Source organism: Narcine bancroftii, chromosome 5, assembly GCF_036971445.1.
Source record: "Narcine bancroftii isolate sNarBan1 chromosome 5, sNarBan1.hap1, whole genome shotgun sequence".
Lineage (NCBI taxonomy): Eukaryota > Metazoa > Chordata > Chondrichthyes > Torpediniformes > Narcinidae > Narcine > Narcine bancroftii.
The window spans coordinates 133665571-133679563 of NC_091473.1; the positions used below are offsets into that span (position 1 = coordinate 133665571).

A 13993-nucleotide genomic window follows, 5' to 3' on the forward strand; every position below is an offset into this window, starting at 1 on the left:
GCATTTTGTGAGCATTGTTGTAGCTCTTCTGGACAAAATACCTGAGCCACAGGAAAAGTTATGACTAGGTTTTTGTCTCTCCTGATGGTTTTGCTGTAATTTAGAACAAACTGGTAATAAAGAAAAGATGGTTTCTTGTCTGTTGGAAAGGAACCAAAGAGACAAGGTTCCCTTTGTTGGATGTCAATGGAATATGTTCTTCCCATGTTCATTAATAAATGAATGTATTATGTTCCCAAAAGATACCATTTCCTTAATTGATTTCTTGAGCAGTAAAAATTATTTAACTGGCCTATATTAGAGCAGATTATGAACCTGGCTCTGCAGTTCTTCATCAAAGCAAGTGTAGGTAAAATGTTGGCAATGCGCACCATTAAATTTATAATCTGTGTTTGCAATTAGAACTCTGTATCATATTTCATTTGTAAATTTTAAAAATGTTAAAACAATACCATTGCCGTATTGACAAAACTGATCATCTAAAGCAGGGGTTCCCAACCTTTTTGTTCCTCAGTACCCCTTGGGCTTTTTATAGGTTCCCGTGTACCCCTATAACCATATAACCACTTACAGCACAGAACAGGCCAGTTCGGCCCTACTAGTCCATGCCATAACAAATCCCCACCCTCCTAGTCCCACTGACTATCACCCGGTCTATACCCCTCCAGTCCTCTCCTATCCATGTAGCTATCCAGTTTTTCCTTAAATGTAACCAATGATCCCGTCTAGACCACGTCTGTCGGAAGCTCATTCCACATCCCCACCACCCTTTGCGTAAAGAAATTTCCCCTCATGTTCCCCTTATAATTTTCCCCCTTCAATCTTAAACCATGCCCTCTAGTTTGAATCTCCCCCACTCTTAATTGAAAAAGCCTATCCACGTTTACTCTGTCTGTCCCTTTTAAAATCTTAAACACCTCTATCAAGTCCCCTCCCAATCTTCTACGCTCCAGAGAAAAAAGCCCCAGTCTGCACCACCTTTCCCTATAACTCAAACCTTGAAATCCTGTCAGCATTCTCGTGAACCTTCTCTGCACTCTCTCTATTTTGTTTATATCTTTCCTATAATTTGGTGACCAAAACTGTACACAGTACTCCAAATTTGGCCTCACCAATGCCTTGTACAATTTCATCATAACCTCCCTACTCTTGAATTCAATACTCCGATTTATGAAGGCCAACATTCCAAATGCCTTCGTCACCACGCCATCTACCTGAGTATCAGCCTTGAGGATACTATTTACCACAACTCCTGAATCCCTTTGTTGCTCTGCACATCTCAATAGCCTACCATTAAGGATTTTTAAAAAATCACAATCTGACTGCAGATTCCAACACCATGTATTGTACAGTAATGGTTATTCTCTCAGACCCAATGTACCCCCTGAAAAGTGCAAATGCACCGCTGGGGGTACATGTACCCCAAGTTAGGAACCTCTGATCTAAAGTATGGAATGTAATAAGTAAATGGTGTTTGTGGTTAAATTAATTTTATTAGTTAAAATTATAATCAGCAAGAGATTTGTGTCCAGAGCATTTTGGTGTTGAATGGTTCTTTTTCTTTTCTGTTTTCACAAACCTTGTTTTATAATATTTCTGCAGGTATGGTGTGAAAAAGAAGCCCATTTATGTGAATGTAATTCGAGACCCAATCGAAAGACTGGTGTCCTACTACTATTTTCTACGTTTTGGTGATGACTACAGGCCAGGACTAAAGAGAAGGAAACAAGGAGATAAAAAGGTAAAATCATATTTAGGCCATTGAATGTAATCTTTCCGGGACCATGAAGTTTAATGTTTAAAATAATGAACTACAATGGAATGCTGTAACTTCTTGACTTTTTTCAAGTTTGAATCCTACAGTGGTCTCATTTTTACTTAGTTATCTGATTTAAGATGGATATTACCCTCATTCCAGTCTTATGAATAAAACCTATTTGTGAATGAAGCTATGATCTTTGAATATTGAGCATGGGAGGGATGATGCAGTGTGGTAAAATTAAACTATCTTCTGTTTTCACTGGGACTATTTTGACCATCCTGGAAAGTGCTTCTGAGTTTATTAAGTAAGCTGCAGAGAAATGAAATCATTTCAACGTGTTAACAGATAACATTGATCATATTACTGGTTATATTTATAAGATGCTACGTTAGAGTACTTTTTCTATCACCTGTCTTGTAGAACAATCGCAGCTAACTTTGCATTGTCTATTGAACTCTTTCACAACAGACGAATTATAAAGTGAGGCAATCGATTTGTGATAAAGATATTTTGTGCTTTACTTCATCTGATGCTATTTTTAATTACTATTCCTATAAATTATCATTTAATAGATCGGGTTGGAAGCCTGTGACAAGCGGGGTCCCTCAGGGATCAGTGCTGGGTCCCTTGTTGTTTATCATTTATATTAATGATTTAGAGGAGGGTGTGGTTAACTGGGTAAGCAAATATGCGGATGATACGAAAATAGGGAGAGTGGTGGATAGTGAAGAAGGTTTTCTTGGATTACAGAAGGATTTGGTTTGTTTGGAAGAGTGGGCTGAAAGATGGCAGATGGAATTCAATGTAGACAAATGCGAGGTGCTGGATTTCGGTAAAAAATAACCAGAATAGGACATATGCAGTTAAGGGGAGGGCATTGAGAAACACAGAGGAACAGAGGGACCTGGGGGTTATGGTACAGAGTTCATTGAAGGTGGATTCCCATGTAGACAGGGTGGTTAAGAAGGCATATGGTATGCTGGCCTTCATAAGTCATAGTATAGAGTATAGGAGCTGGGAGGTGATGCTGCGGCTGTTTAAGGCGTTGGTGAGGCCAGGTTTGGAGTATTGTGTTCAGTTCTGGTCTCCAAATTAGAGAAAGGATATATATAAGGTGGAGAGGGTGCAGAGAAAGTTTACAAGGATGTTGCCTGGCTTACAGCATCTGGATTACAGGGAGAGATTAAGGAGACTGGGACTTTATTCAATGGAAAGTAGATGGCTGAGAGGGGATGATAGAAGTATTTAAAATTATGAAAGGAATAGATAGACTAGACATAAACAGACTCTCCTGAGGGCAGGGGAGGTTGGAACAAGAGGGCATGAGTTAAGGGTAAGGGGGCCAAACTTTAGGAAAATATTAGAGGATGCTTTTTCACTCAGCAAGTGGTGTCAGAATGGAATGATCTTCCAAAAGAGATAGTTGTGGCAGGGTCCCTACTGTAATTTAAGAGAAGGTTGGATGTGTACATGGAGGTGAGGGGGTTGGAAGGTTATTGGCGGAGAGCAGGAGGTTTGAGCCAGTGGAGTTGTTCTAGTGAATCGGTGTGGACTCGAAGGGTCGACATGGCCTGTTTCTGCGCTGTAAACAGTTATATGGTTAATTTGGAATTACTACAAATTAAAATTCAATATGTTGGCTTGAAAGCACTGTGACTTTTGTAAAACAACAGTTGAGTCACATATTTCAGAAAGTTCCAAATGTAATCTTGACCTAGGTGGAGTTAACTCGTTTTTGTTTTCAGATAAAAAATAGTCACCAAGTTGCACAGCATGTAAATCCTTTGGCCCAGTTCAACCATGCCAAGTTGCCAAATATAGTTTTCTTCATATTCCTGAGTTTGGACTATAGTCTTCTAAAACTTTCCTATCCATAATACCTGTCCAAATGCCTTTTAAATGTCATAATTTTACTTGCCTCTGCCACTATCTCTGGTAGCTTGTTCCACATACCCAGCAAATGCTTCTCTTTGCCTTTTACGATACCCACTTAGAGTTTGGAAAACTGGTAATTCTCCCCATCTTGTCCATTGCTGAGGACAAGATCAATTTCAGCTATGAATTGCAATAAATCATGTAGGCAGTTAAACTAGTTCTTGCAACTAATGTTGTGGAGAGAAACTATTCAATGAGTTGCCAAGAAGAAAAATGGTAAAGAAGCAACAAGTAGAATATTTTTCTTTCATTACAAAGGAATGCGGCACAACACTTGACTGATATCAAAATATTTTAAGCATCGACAAAATAATATTGGAACCTATTTGCCTACTGCTGAATACAATAGACTGTATTGTTATAATAACAGAATAATCTGTTTTTTGCCCACAACTGAATAAATATCTGCATCTGTAATTACATCTGGTCTACTTCATTTTATTGAGAGCCGCATAAGACTTTGGACCCTCCAGTGGACATTAGCATTATTTTGGTTTAACTTCTAATCAAAGTGAAGGCAGACCCAGTTTTTTTTTTCCCTATGACTTAATCCCTCTTCACCTCCCCACACACCCCCCCCCCCCCCCCCCCCCACTTCCCCAATGACCATTATAGAAGTTGCTCCTATACCACAGCTGATAGCCTAGAACCTTTTGGAGAAGAGTAAAGGGAATAACAAATGTGGACAAAATTACATTTCTGAAAGCTTCATTTCAGTTCATCTGTTTCATTCTTGGTACCCCTCAAGGGTCAGACATAGAACTGGAAATTAAAAGTTAAGGAAGAAGAAGCCACAAGACAGAATTTAGTTGCATCAAAGAAAGTCGCAATGCAAAACTCCAAAACATATGGGGTTGTAGATTAATTTGGTGTAATTGGACGGCACAGGCCTCGATGGCCAGAATCAGTTTCTACTGTGTTGTAAGTAAATAAAAATAGTAATGTAACAGAGTTGAGCCATGGGATTTCGGTGTTTAGTCCCCTTCTATTGATCCCTTTCTTCATGTTCTGATTTCAAAAGCTACAATATTGTAGAGTTAACGAAACGCGGGGTTGGTCTAATCATTAGTGCATTTTTCTGAAGGTTCAAAGGCCATAACTACATAATTAATTGTTTTACTTATGTTTTCCCAATGGATAGAAATAAAACCATGTAAATGCTGATAGATAGAGTCAGGCAGCATTGTTAGAAAAAGAATCTGTCAACATTTCAGGTCTTAAGGTTTGTAGACGCAAACTGATTTTCTTCAAATGCTCTCTGATCTGAAATTTTTTTCAGCACATTTATTGTTTTGCTCCAAGTAATTGGAGATTGCTTTCAGTAAAGCTAATTATGATTGGTGGGAGCAAATAGGCAGGTATGCTTGAATATTGTGTTATTAGCCATTAAGAGGTAAAAATAGCATGGTGGTTAGAGCAACGCTTGTTACAGTGCCAGCGAATCTGGTTCAAATAGAGCGCTGTCTGTAAGGAGTTTGTCCGTTCTTCCCATGTCTGCATGGGTTTTCTCTAGGTGATCTAATTTTGAATAACCATTCAAAATGTATCGGGGTGTAGGTCGATTGGTGTCATTGGGCGTCATGGGCCAAAAGGGCCTGTTACTGTGCTGTATGTTTAAATTTAAATAGCAGTGGACCCCCTCTATTCTGCTTTGCCATTCATTGGGCTCACTACATTTCCTGAATCCACTTTCATGCTTTGCTCCCTAACCTTTGATTTCCTCATTGATTAGAAAGATTCCACCTCTTGACTTAATTCCATATGTTTTCCCATATTTCATTATGACATGCAAGGAGGCTCCTTCAACCCATCAAGTCTATGCTAGCTCACAGAGCAATTCTACTTTCCCTGTAATTTTTCCTCATTACTCATTCTATCCATCAGCGCCCCCCACATTCTTCCACCCACCTATCCCAGGAGCACTTTGCAGTAGCCAACCTGAATATCTTTAGATTGTGGGAGGAACTAGAGCCTCTGGTGAAACCATAAGGTCACACCCAAAGTCCACACAGACTACAGCACAAAGCAGGATTGAACTCAGGTGACTGAAGCAATGAGGAAGCAGCTCTACCAATGACACCGTTTCACCATCCCAAAAATATACCCAAAAATTATATGCCATGGAGTTCCAAACAGAAGAAATTTCCATCTCATGTCAGTCTTAATTAAATTGATTTGTATCTTGTGTACCAAGATACCATGGAAAGCTTTTTTTTTTCATGTTATCCAGGCAAGTAATAATTTTTATATTTGTATATTTAAAAATAATGTATATTTTATGAATTTTGATATAAAATAGTGCAACAGTAATGTAATAAACATTGAAGAGAAAAGTGCAAAGTGTTACAAACTAACAACCCTCTCAATTTTGTTTGGTCTAAAGAGACTGTTAGCATGAACAAAGGAACAGCAATGGAAAAACCACCAGATTATGGTAAATTCAAAATAACAGTCTTTATTAAACCAATAATAACATGACATTTAAAACTCAAACTTAAATCCCCACTATGTGCAAATATAACTGTGTATGTTAAAATCCCAAACTCTGAAAAGTCCATTTTTAAAACTTTAGCATCATTTTGGTCTTGTTTGAAGGTCTCAAATTAGAAATAATTATAAAGCACTTTTAAATATCATATCTTCAGGCATCTTTAAACTCTCAATTCTTTGGATGAGTTGCCCTTCGGAGAGATTTTCTTCACACGAGTGTTTTCTTCTCTTGAATGAAGTCTTTTGAATCTGTGTTCCAAATGAGGCAACTGCCCTCTTTATCTTAAAGCGACAGTCAGAAGTGGACTTACTTATTTCAAAGCCACTTATTCTGTGTTCTTCTTTTCCAGGAGTAAAGTAGGCAGCTATTTCCCCCTCTGCAGGAAATATTGCTGCTGGCCAGTTCTGCATCTTAACAGAACGGCAGGTTTTCTTCAACTCAACTCTTTGCCTCTCCTTTCAATAATATATTTCTGGCAAATCTCTCATGTCATGTGGTATGTGACATCATTTCTGTCTTTGAAGTTCATAATGTCTTTTGACATTTATGTGCTAAAACATCTCTGTCCACTTACAGAATCAAAGTAATTAACTTTGTTTGATGGTTCTCACCTGGTTCCGGACTGTCTGGAATTTACTAGCAAAATAGCTTCTTTATACTTAGGCAAACAATCCATTGTCCCATTTATCTCAAGAACCTACCAGCTACAAAGAATCATATCTGTCTAGAAGGTTAATGAGCCCTGACCACCCAAAACAAACTTTTACTAAGATATATATACATATATGAAATATAGTTTTCACATTAACCTAAACATTAATATTAACACAGATCCATTACAAAAGACATCATATTTTACTATTGGGGGGGGTCCATTCCAGACTGATTACTGTTGGAATGAAACTGTCCTTGAATCTGAAGGTTTATTCATGTTTGTGTACTTTCGGAATAAGAATGGGGAATAAGAATGTGACTGCTGCACGCTGTGTCCTTTACTATGTTGACTGCTTTCACAAGGCAGTGGGACAAATGAGGGTGGCACTGTTGGCGTAGTGGTTAGCGCAATGCCTTTACAGTACCAGCATTTGGGACCAGAATCAAGCTATCTGTAAAGAGTTTGTATGTTCTTCCCGAGTCTGTATGGATTTTCCCTGGGGCTCCAGTTTCCTCCCACTATTTGAAAATAATGGGGTGTAGATCAATTGGGTGAAAATTACCTCACCTATTCTAAGACAATGCCCACTCAATAACAAGCATCCTATCTTTGACTACTGTATATTCACTTCCTTCTTCCAAATCATTTATGTATTGTGAACAGCTGCAGCCCTGGCATTGATCTCTGTGGCACTGAGTGCTCATTGCCAAATTGAATATGACCCCCTTGATGCGACTCACTGCCTTCTGCTTCTGCCTTAGTCTCCCGAACATAGTGCATTAACTCCCATAATCATAACATAAGGCTTTGAGAGGCAACTCGTCAAACAACTTCTGGAAGCACAAGTACTTCTACAGGTTCTCCTCTGTCCACTCTGGGTGAGACTTCAAAAATTCGTCAAGCAAAATTTAACTTTCATGAATCCATACTGATTCAGCTTGATTAGATTGCAGTTTTCTAAATTAATACAGGTTGAGTCTCCCTTATCAGAAATGCATGGGACCAGAAGTGTTTTGGAATTTGGATTTTTTTCGGATTTTGGAACACCATTTAAAAAATGCACTCATTCACTCAGACTTAAAGATGCATGGATTCACGTTACAATACAAATATTTACATTATGTCCCTCCCCTAAAGTGGGAGGGACAGGAGCCAGAGGTCGTGGTACATGTAGGTACCAATGACTTAGGGAGAATCAGAGAAGAGGTCCTAAAAAGTGAGTACAGGCAGTTAGGTAGGGAGTTAAAAAGAAGGACCGCAAAGGGGGTAATCTCTGGATTACTCCCTGTGCCACGTGACAGTGTGAATAGAAATAGAATGAGGTGGAGGATTAACACGTGGCTGAAGGGGTGGAGTAAGGGGCAGGGTTTTAAGTTTCTGGATAACTGGGACCTTTTTTGGGGTAGATGTGACCTGTACAGCAAGGACGGGTTACACTTAAATCCCAGGGGGACCAGAATCCTGGCAGAGGTATTTGCTAGGGCTACTCAGGATCCTTTAAACTAGAATGGTTGGGGGGAGGAAACAAAATAGTACAGAGCAGTAAGGAGAAGGTTAGAATGCAAACAAAGAAAGTTTGTAGTAAGTATTTGAATATGGATGGGCAGGTGATAGAGAAGGGAAATGCTCTGGAAGAAGATGAAGGGCAATTGGCAGGAAAAGGAAATAATGTTGTTATTAAAGATGAGGGAAAACAGGGATTAAAAATTGGGAAATCTCTGAAATTCATATATTTTAATGCCAGGAGTATTGTAAAAAAGGTGGATGAGCTGAAGGTGTGGATTGATACTTGGAAGTATGATGTGGTAGCGATTAGTGAGACATGGTTGCAGGAGGGATGTGATTGGCAACTGAATATCCCTGGGTTTCGTTGTTTTAGGTGTGATAGAGTCACAGAGGGGCAAGAGGAGGTGGGGTTGCATTGCTTGTCAGGGAAAATATTACAGCGGTGCCTAGGAAGGATAGATTAGAGGGCACATCCACGGAGGCTATTTGGGTGGAACTGAGGAGTAGGAAAGGAGAGGTTACACTTGTAGGGGTGTATTATAGACCACCCGGAGGGGACCGAGACCTAGAGGAGCAAATCTGTAGGGAAGTAGTAGATTTTTGTTATAAGCACAGGATTGTAATTATGGGAGATTTTAATTTTCCACATATAGATTGGGAAACACATTCTGTGAAAGGACTGGATGGGTTAGAGTTTGTGAAATGTGTGCAAGATAGTTTTTTACAACAATATGTAGAGGTGCCAACCAGAGAAGGAGCAGTGTTAGATCTACTGTTGGCAAATGGGATGGGTCAAGTGTCGGAGGTTAGTGTTGGCGAGCACTTCGGGTCCAGTGATCATAATGCCATCAGCTTCAATGTCATTATGGAAAGAGAGAAATCAGGGCCAAGGATTGAGGTTTTTGATTGGGGAAAAGCTAGATTTGAGGAGATGCGAAAGGACTTGCAGGGTGTGCATTGGGACAATTTGTTTTATGGGCAGGATGTAGTAGAGAGATGGAAGTCTTTTAAAGATCAGATTTTGAGAGTGCAAAAGCTTTATGTTCCTGTTAGGTTAAAAGGAGGGGCAAAAGGTTTGAGAGAGCCGTGGTTTTCAAGGAATATTGGAAACTTGGTTCAAAGAAAAAGGGAGGCGTACATTAGATATAAGAAGCATGGAGTTAAGGAGATGTTTGAAAGATACATTGAATGTAAGAGGAATCTTAAGAGAGGAATTAGGAAAGCTAAAAGAAGGTACGAGAAAACTATGGCAAGCAGGGTGAAAACTAATCCAAAAGAGTTCTACAAATATGTTAATGGTAAGAGGAAAGCTAGAGACAAAATTGGTCCCTTAGAAAATCAGAGCGGAAAACTCTGTGTGGAGCCTAGAGAAATGGGGGAGATATTGAACAGTTTCTTTTCTTCGGTATTCACGTGGTAAATGGGAGATGTGAGATAAAAAAAGCAAATTGGGTAAGTATGGGGAATATAGAGATTACAAAAGGTGTAGTTTTAAGGCTTTTGAAGAATATAAAGGTGGATAAGTCTCCGGGACCAGACGGGATCTTCCCCAGGACATTGAGAGAAGTGAAGGAGGAAATAGCAGAGGCTCTGGCGGTAATTTTCCAAATGTCATTAGATATGGGGATAGTGCCGGAGGATTGGCGCATTGCGCATGTGGTTCTGTTATTTAAAAAGGGTTCAAGGAGGAAGCCTGTAAGTTTGACGTCTGTGGTAGGTAAATTAATGGAGAAAATTCTTAGAGATAGTACTTATAAACATCTGGATAGACAGGGTCTGATCAGGAGCACTCAACATGGATTTGTGGGAGGAAGGTCATGTTTGACCAATCTGATTGAATTTTTTGAAGAGGTGACTAGGAATGTGGATGAGGGTAGCGCAGTGGATGTTGTCTATATGGACTTCAGTAAGGCCTTCGATAAGGTACCACATGGAAGGTTAGTTAGGAAGGTGCAGTCTTTAGGTATAAATTTTGAGATAGTCAAATGGATTGAACATTGGCTGAAAGGGAGAGGCCAGAGAATTGTCTGTCAGGTTGGAGGCCGGTGACCAGTGGTGTGCCTCAGGATCTGTATTGGGCCCATTGTTGTTCGTTATATACATTAATGATCTAGATGATGGGGTGGTGAATTGGATTAGTAAATATGCAGACGATACTAAGATAGGTGGAATAGTGGATAATGAAGAAGGTTTTCAAGGATTGCAGAAGGATTTGGGCTGCTTAGAAAAGTGGGCTGAAAAATGGCAGATGGAATTTAATGCTGATAAGTGTGAGGTGCTTCATTTTGGTAAGAAGAATCAGAATAGGACATACGTGGTAAATGGGAGAGCATTGAGGAATACAGAAGAGCAGAAAGATTTAGGAGTGACGGTACATCGTTCCCTGAAGGTAGAAACTCACGTGAATAGGGTGGTGAAGAAGGCTTTTAGTATGCTGGCCTTTATCAATCATTGCATGGAATATAGGAGTTGGGAGGTGATGTTGAGATTGTATAAGACGTTGGTGCAGCCCTATTTGGAGTTCTGTGTGCAGTTCTGGTCGTCTAATTATAGGAAGGATATAAACAGAGTGGAGAGAGTGCAGAGAAGGTTTACCAGAATGTTACCTGGGTTTAAGCATCTACAGTATAGGGAGAGATTGGACAGATTAGGTCTTTATTCTTTGGAGCGTAGAAGGTTGAGAGGGGATTTGATAGAAGTATTTAAGATTATGAAAGGGATAGACAGAATGGATGTGGATAGACTATTTCCGTTAAGAGGAGGAAAGATTAAAACAAGAGGACATGAGTTAAGAATTAAGGGGCAGAGGTTTAGAGGTAACATGAGGGGGAACTTCTTTACTCAGAGAGTGGTAGCCGTGTGGAATGATCTTCCGGGAGAAATAGTGGCGGCGGAGTCAATTGTATTATTTAAGAAAAGGTTGGATAGGTATATAGATGAGAAGAAGATGGAGGGTTATGGGCATTGTGCAGGGAGGTGGGACTAGAAAGGGGTGTTTGGTTCGGTGCGGACTAGAAGGGCCTAATGGCCTGTTTCCGTGCTGTAATTGTTATGTTATATGCACAAATGAACTGATGTAGATATATATTGAAAAATCTACCCTCAATAATGCGTCCGCCATGTCCCGTTCTCTGAGCTGGATTTCTGAACTCTTACTTATTATCTTATGGGACTACGGAGAAAAATAAATTTGGATTTTGGACAGCAACTGTTTTTTGACCATATCTGCAATAACCAGGGAAAATTTAAAATCTGCCCTCTCAGGATGATTTGCAAAAGATCACGTGATATCTAAGGCTCCTGCTTTTACTGAAAATCATTCATTCCACACTTGGGGAGTGTAGAGCTCGTCGAAAGAATCAAAGACTTGTTGATCCAAGCCAAGGCTTTTATTAGCAAAAGACAAGAGCTCTTCACAGGTGGCCGACCAGTCCGGAATGATCCGACCTGGCTAGGGACACAACCCTTTAAGGCCCAGACAGTAGGCATGGCTTAGCTCTCAGCCAATCGCTGTAAGCACAGTCTAGATACTGTAACTATATACACTATATACATTGGTGATAGATCTGTACTATCACAGGGAGGAATAGCAGTTCAGTGCTGTTTAGCTTATAGCAAATCTGTAGTTCTATTTTAGCAACAGAAAACAAAACTACAATTGCCAGAATCTCAATTTAAAAAAAACGCTGCGAGAACTCAGCCAGTGAAGTAGCACCTATGGAAAGAGAAACCAATTAAAGTTTTGGGCTAGGAACCCTTCCTCAGAACTGGGAGTGGATTGGGAGGGTTACAGTGTCTGGGGTGAGAAATGAAATTGAAGATATTTGGTTCCTATTCGGTTCAGTCAGATCAGATGATAGAGAAGAGGAATTCTAACCATTAGGAAGACATTTTATAGAAACATTGGGTTGGGGATGTAAGCAGGATAATGCGAACTAGGTAAACAGTTTACCTGAAGTTGAAACATATGATGTTCATTCTTGAAGGTTGCAGACAGGTTGGTATAGGAGTCGGATTGAGAATTGCTTTCTGCAATGGAGTGGAGAACACTCAATGCAGTAGACTAGATGGGAAGAAGTGAAAGTGAACTGCTGTTTCACCAGGAATTATTGTTTGGATTCGTCGCTGAAATGAGCCCTGCAGCCCACCATGTCCATGCCAATTTTTTTGCCCATCTACCCTAATCCCATTTCCCCACATTAGGGTTGTATGCCTGTTTAAATGTTTTATTCAACCCTCTCCCTCAGCAGCAAAATTTCAGATATCAATCTCTCTCTTTATAAAATAATGTTCCCCTTGAATCTTCTTAAAACTCCTTTCTATCACTTAAACCTATGTTCCCTTGTTTTTGATATTCCTACCATGGGAAAATAATTAACTCTATCCTGTCTGGTGCATCTTTGGTTATACGGGTGGGTGAGCTGGGACAGAGGAGAAAACCAGAATGTCACAAACATGCAAGAAATGTGATAAGGGGAAGATGTTACTGATTGTGCAACCATATTGGAGCTGATAGAAATTGCAAAGGGCAAGGTGTGTTGGTATGATTCATAATGGATGAAGGAGGATTAAGGAAGTATAGAGATTTCTCTACAGATTACAATGATGTTCTTCATTCCAGAATTGTCGATCTTTCACATCCAATATTCGAAGCCAAAGACAATTAGCTATTTCCCTCGTTACAAACATTTGTAAACCCAGCACTTGGTAAAAGGACACTCTTCATAAACTGAATTTTGTTAGAATTATCGAATAAAAAATATTTAGCAAGGTTAAACATTGTTATATGTAAGGATAGCAGGTTCATAAAATATTTTCAGCCAACATCTCCAATTTTCTTTTTAATGGGTTAATCGCAATTCTGTTGTGTGAGACTTTGGGCACCGTAATCATTCATTGCAGTGACTTAGTCGATGTGTGGCTTGATGTAGCAAGTTGAAATTTAATTGTGTTAAGGATTGTGTGTTAAAATGTCTTCAGATTGCAATACTGACTTTGACATCATCTGGTTTCTGAAGCATTGGTTTGAAAGTCTGAATTGACTGGCAGTACTTATTTCTGCTTGTTCTGATTTACTGTTGGCTCGCAGCAATTTCTTTTCTTTTCTCCCCCTACCCCCACTCCAGACGTTTGATGAATGTGTTGCAGCTGGTGGGTCAGACTGTGCACCAGAGAAACTTTGGCTTCAGATTCCTTTCTTTTGTGGCCACAGTTCAGAATGTTGGTAGGTACAATGGCGGGGGGGGGACGGGGGGACGACACTTGTTCGTAAACTAATGAATGAAAATAAAATGCATTAATGCTTTTTATATCATGTTTTATTTTGAAAATTGTATTTTACATCTTTACAGGCATGCAAATGTTTGGAAAATAGTTTTAAAGTGTGCATTATAAATTCATTTTACAATGAGTAATATTTGAAATGCAGCCTGGATTAATTATGCAAATGGTTGACTGGGAAATCCATGATGGATAAATTTATTTTCAAGAATGGGTTTGGGGCACAAAGCTATCCACATGTTGTACCAAACAACGATGGGATTTATGTGGCAGATTTGGGACAATGGCGATGGATGTGCAGATGAGTTAGGAAATTTACATTACCAATGTGGATTACAATTTTAATAATGTTTTTTAACACAGC

The 13993-nt window shown here is 39.5% G+C and overlaps 1 protein-coding gene across 3 annotated transcripts in view; it reads left to right on the top strand.

The window, feature by feature from the left end:
* Positions 1–13993, top strand: part of hs2st1a (heparan sulfate 2-O-sulfotransferase 1a) — a 143511-nt gene that overhangs the window by 120241 nt on the left and 9277 nt on the right. For all 3 annotated transcript variants that reach the window (XM_069939110.1, XM_069939109.1, XM_069939111.1), the window contains 2 exons: positions 1603–1741; positions 13476–13573. In XM_069939110.1, the coding sequence (XP_069795211.1) occupies positions 1603–1741; positions 13476–13573 (237 nt within the window). The remainder of the gene's footprint in view (positions 1–1602; positions 1742–13475; positions 13574–13993) is intronic.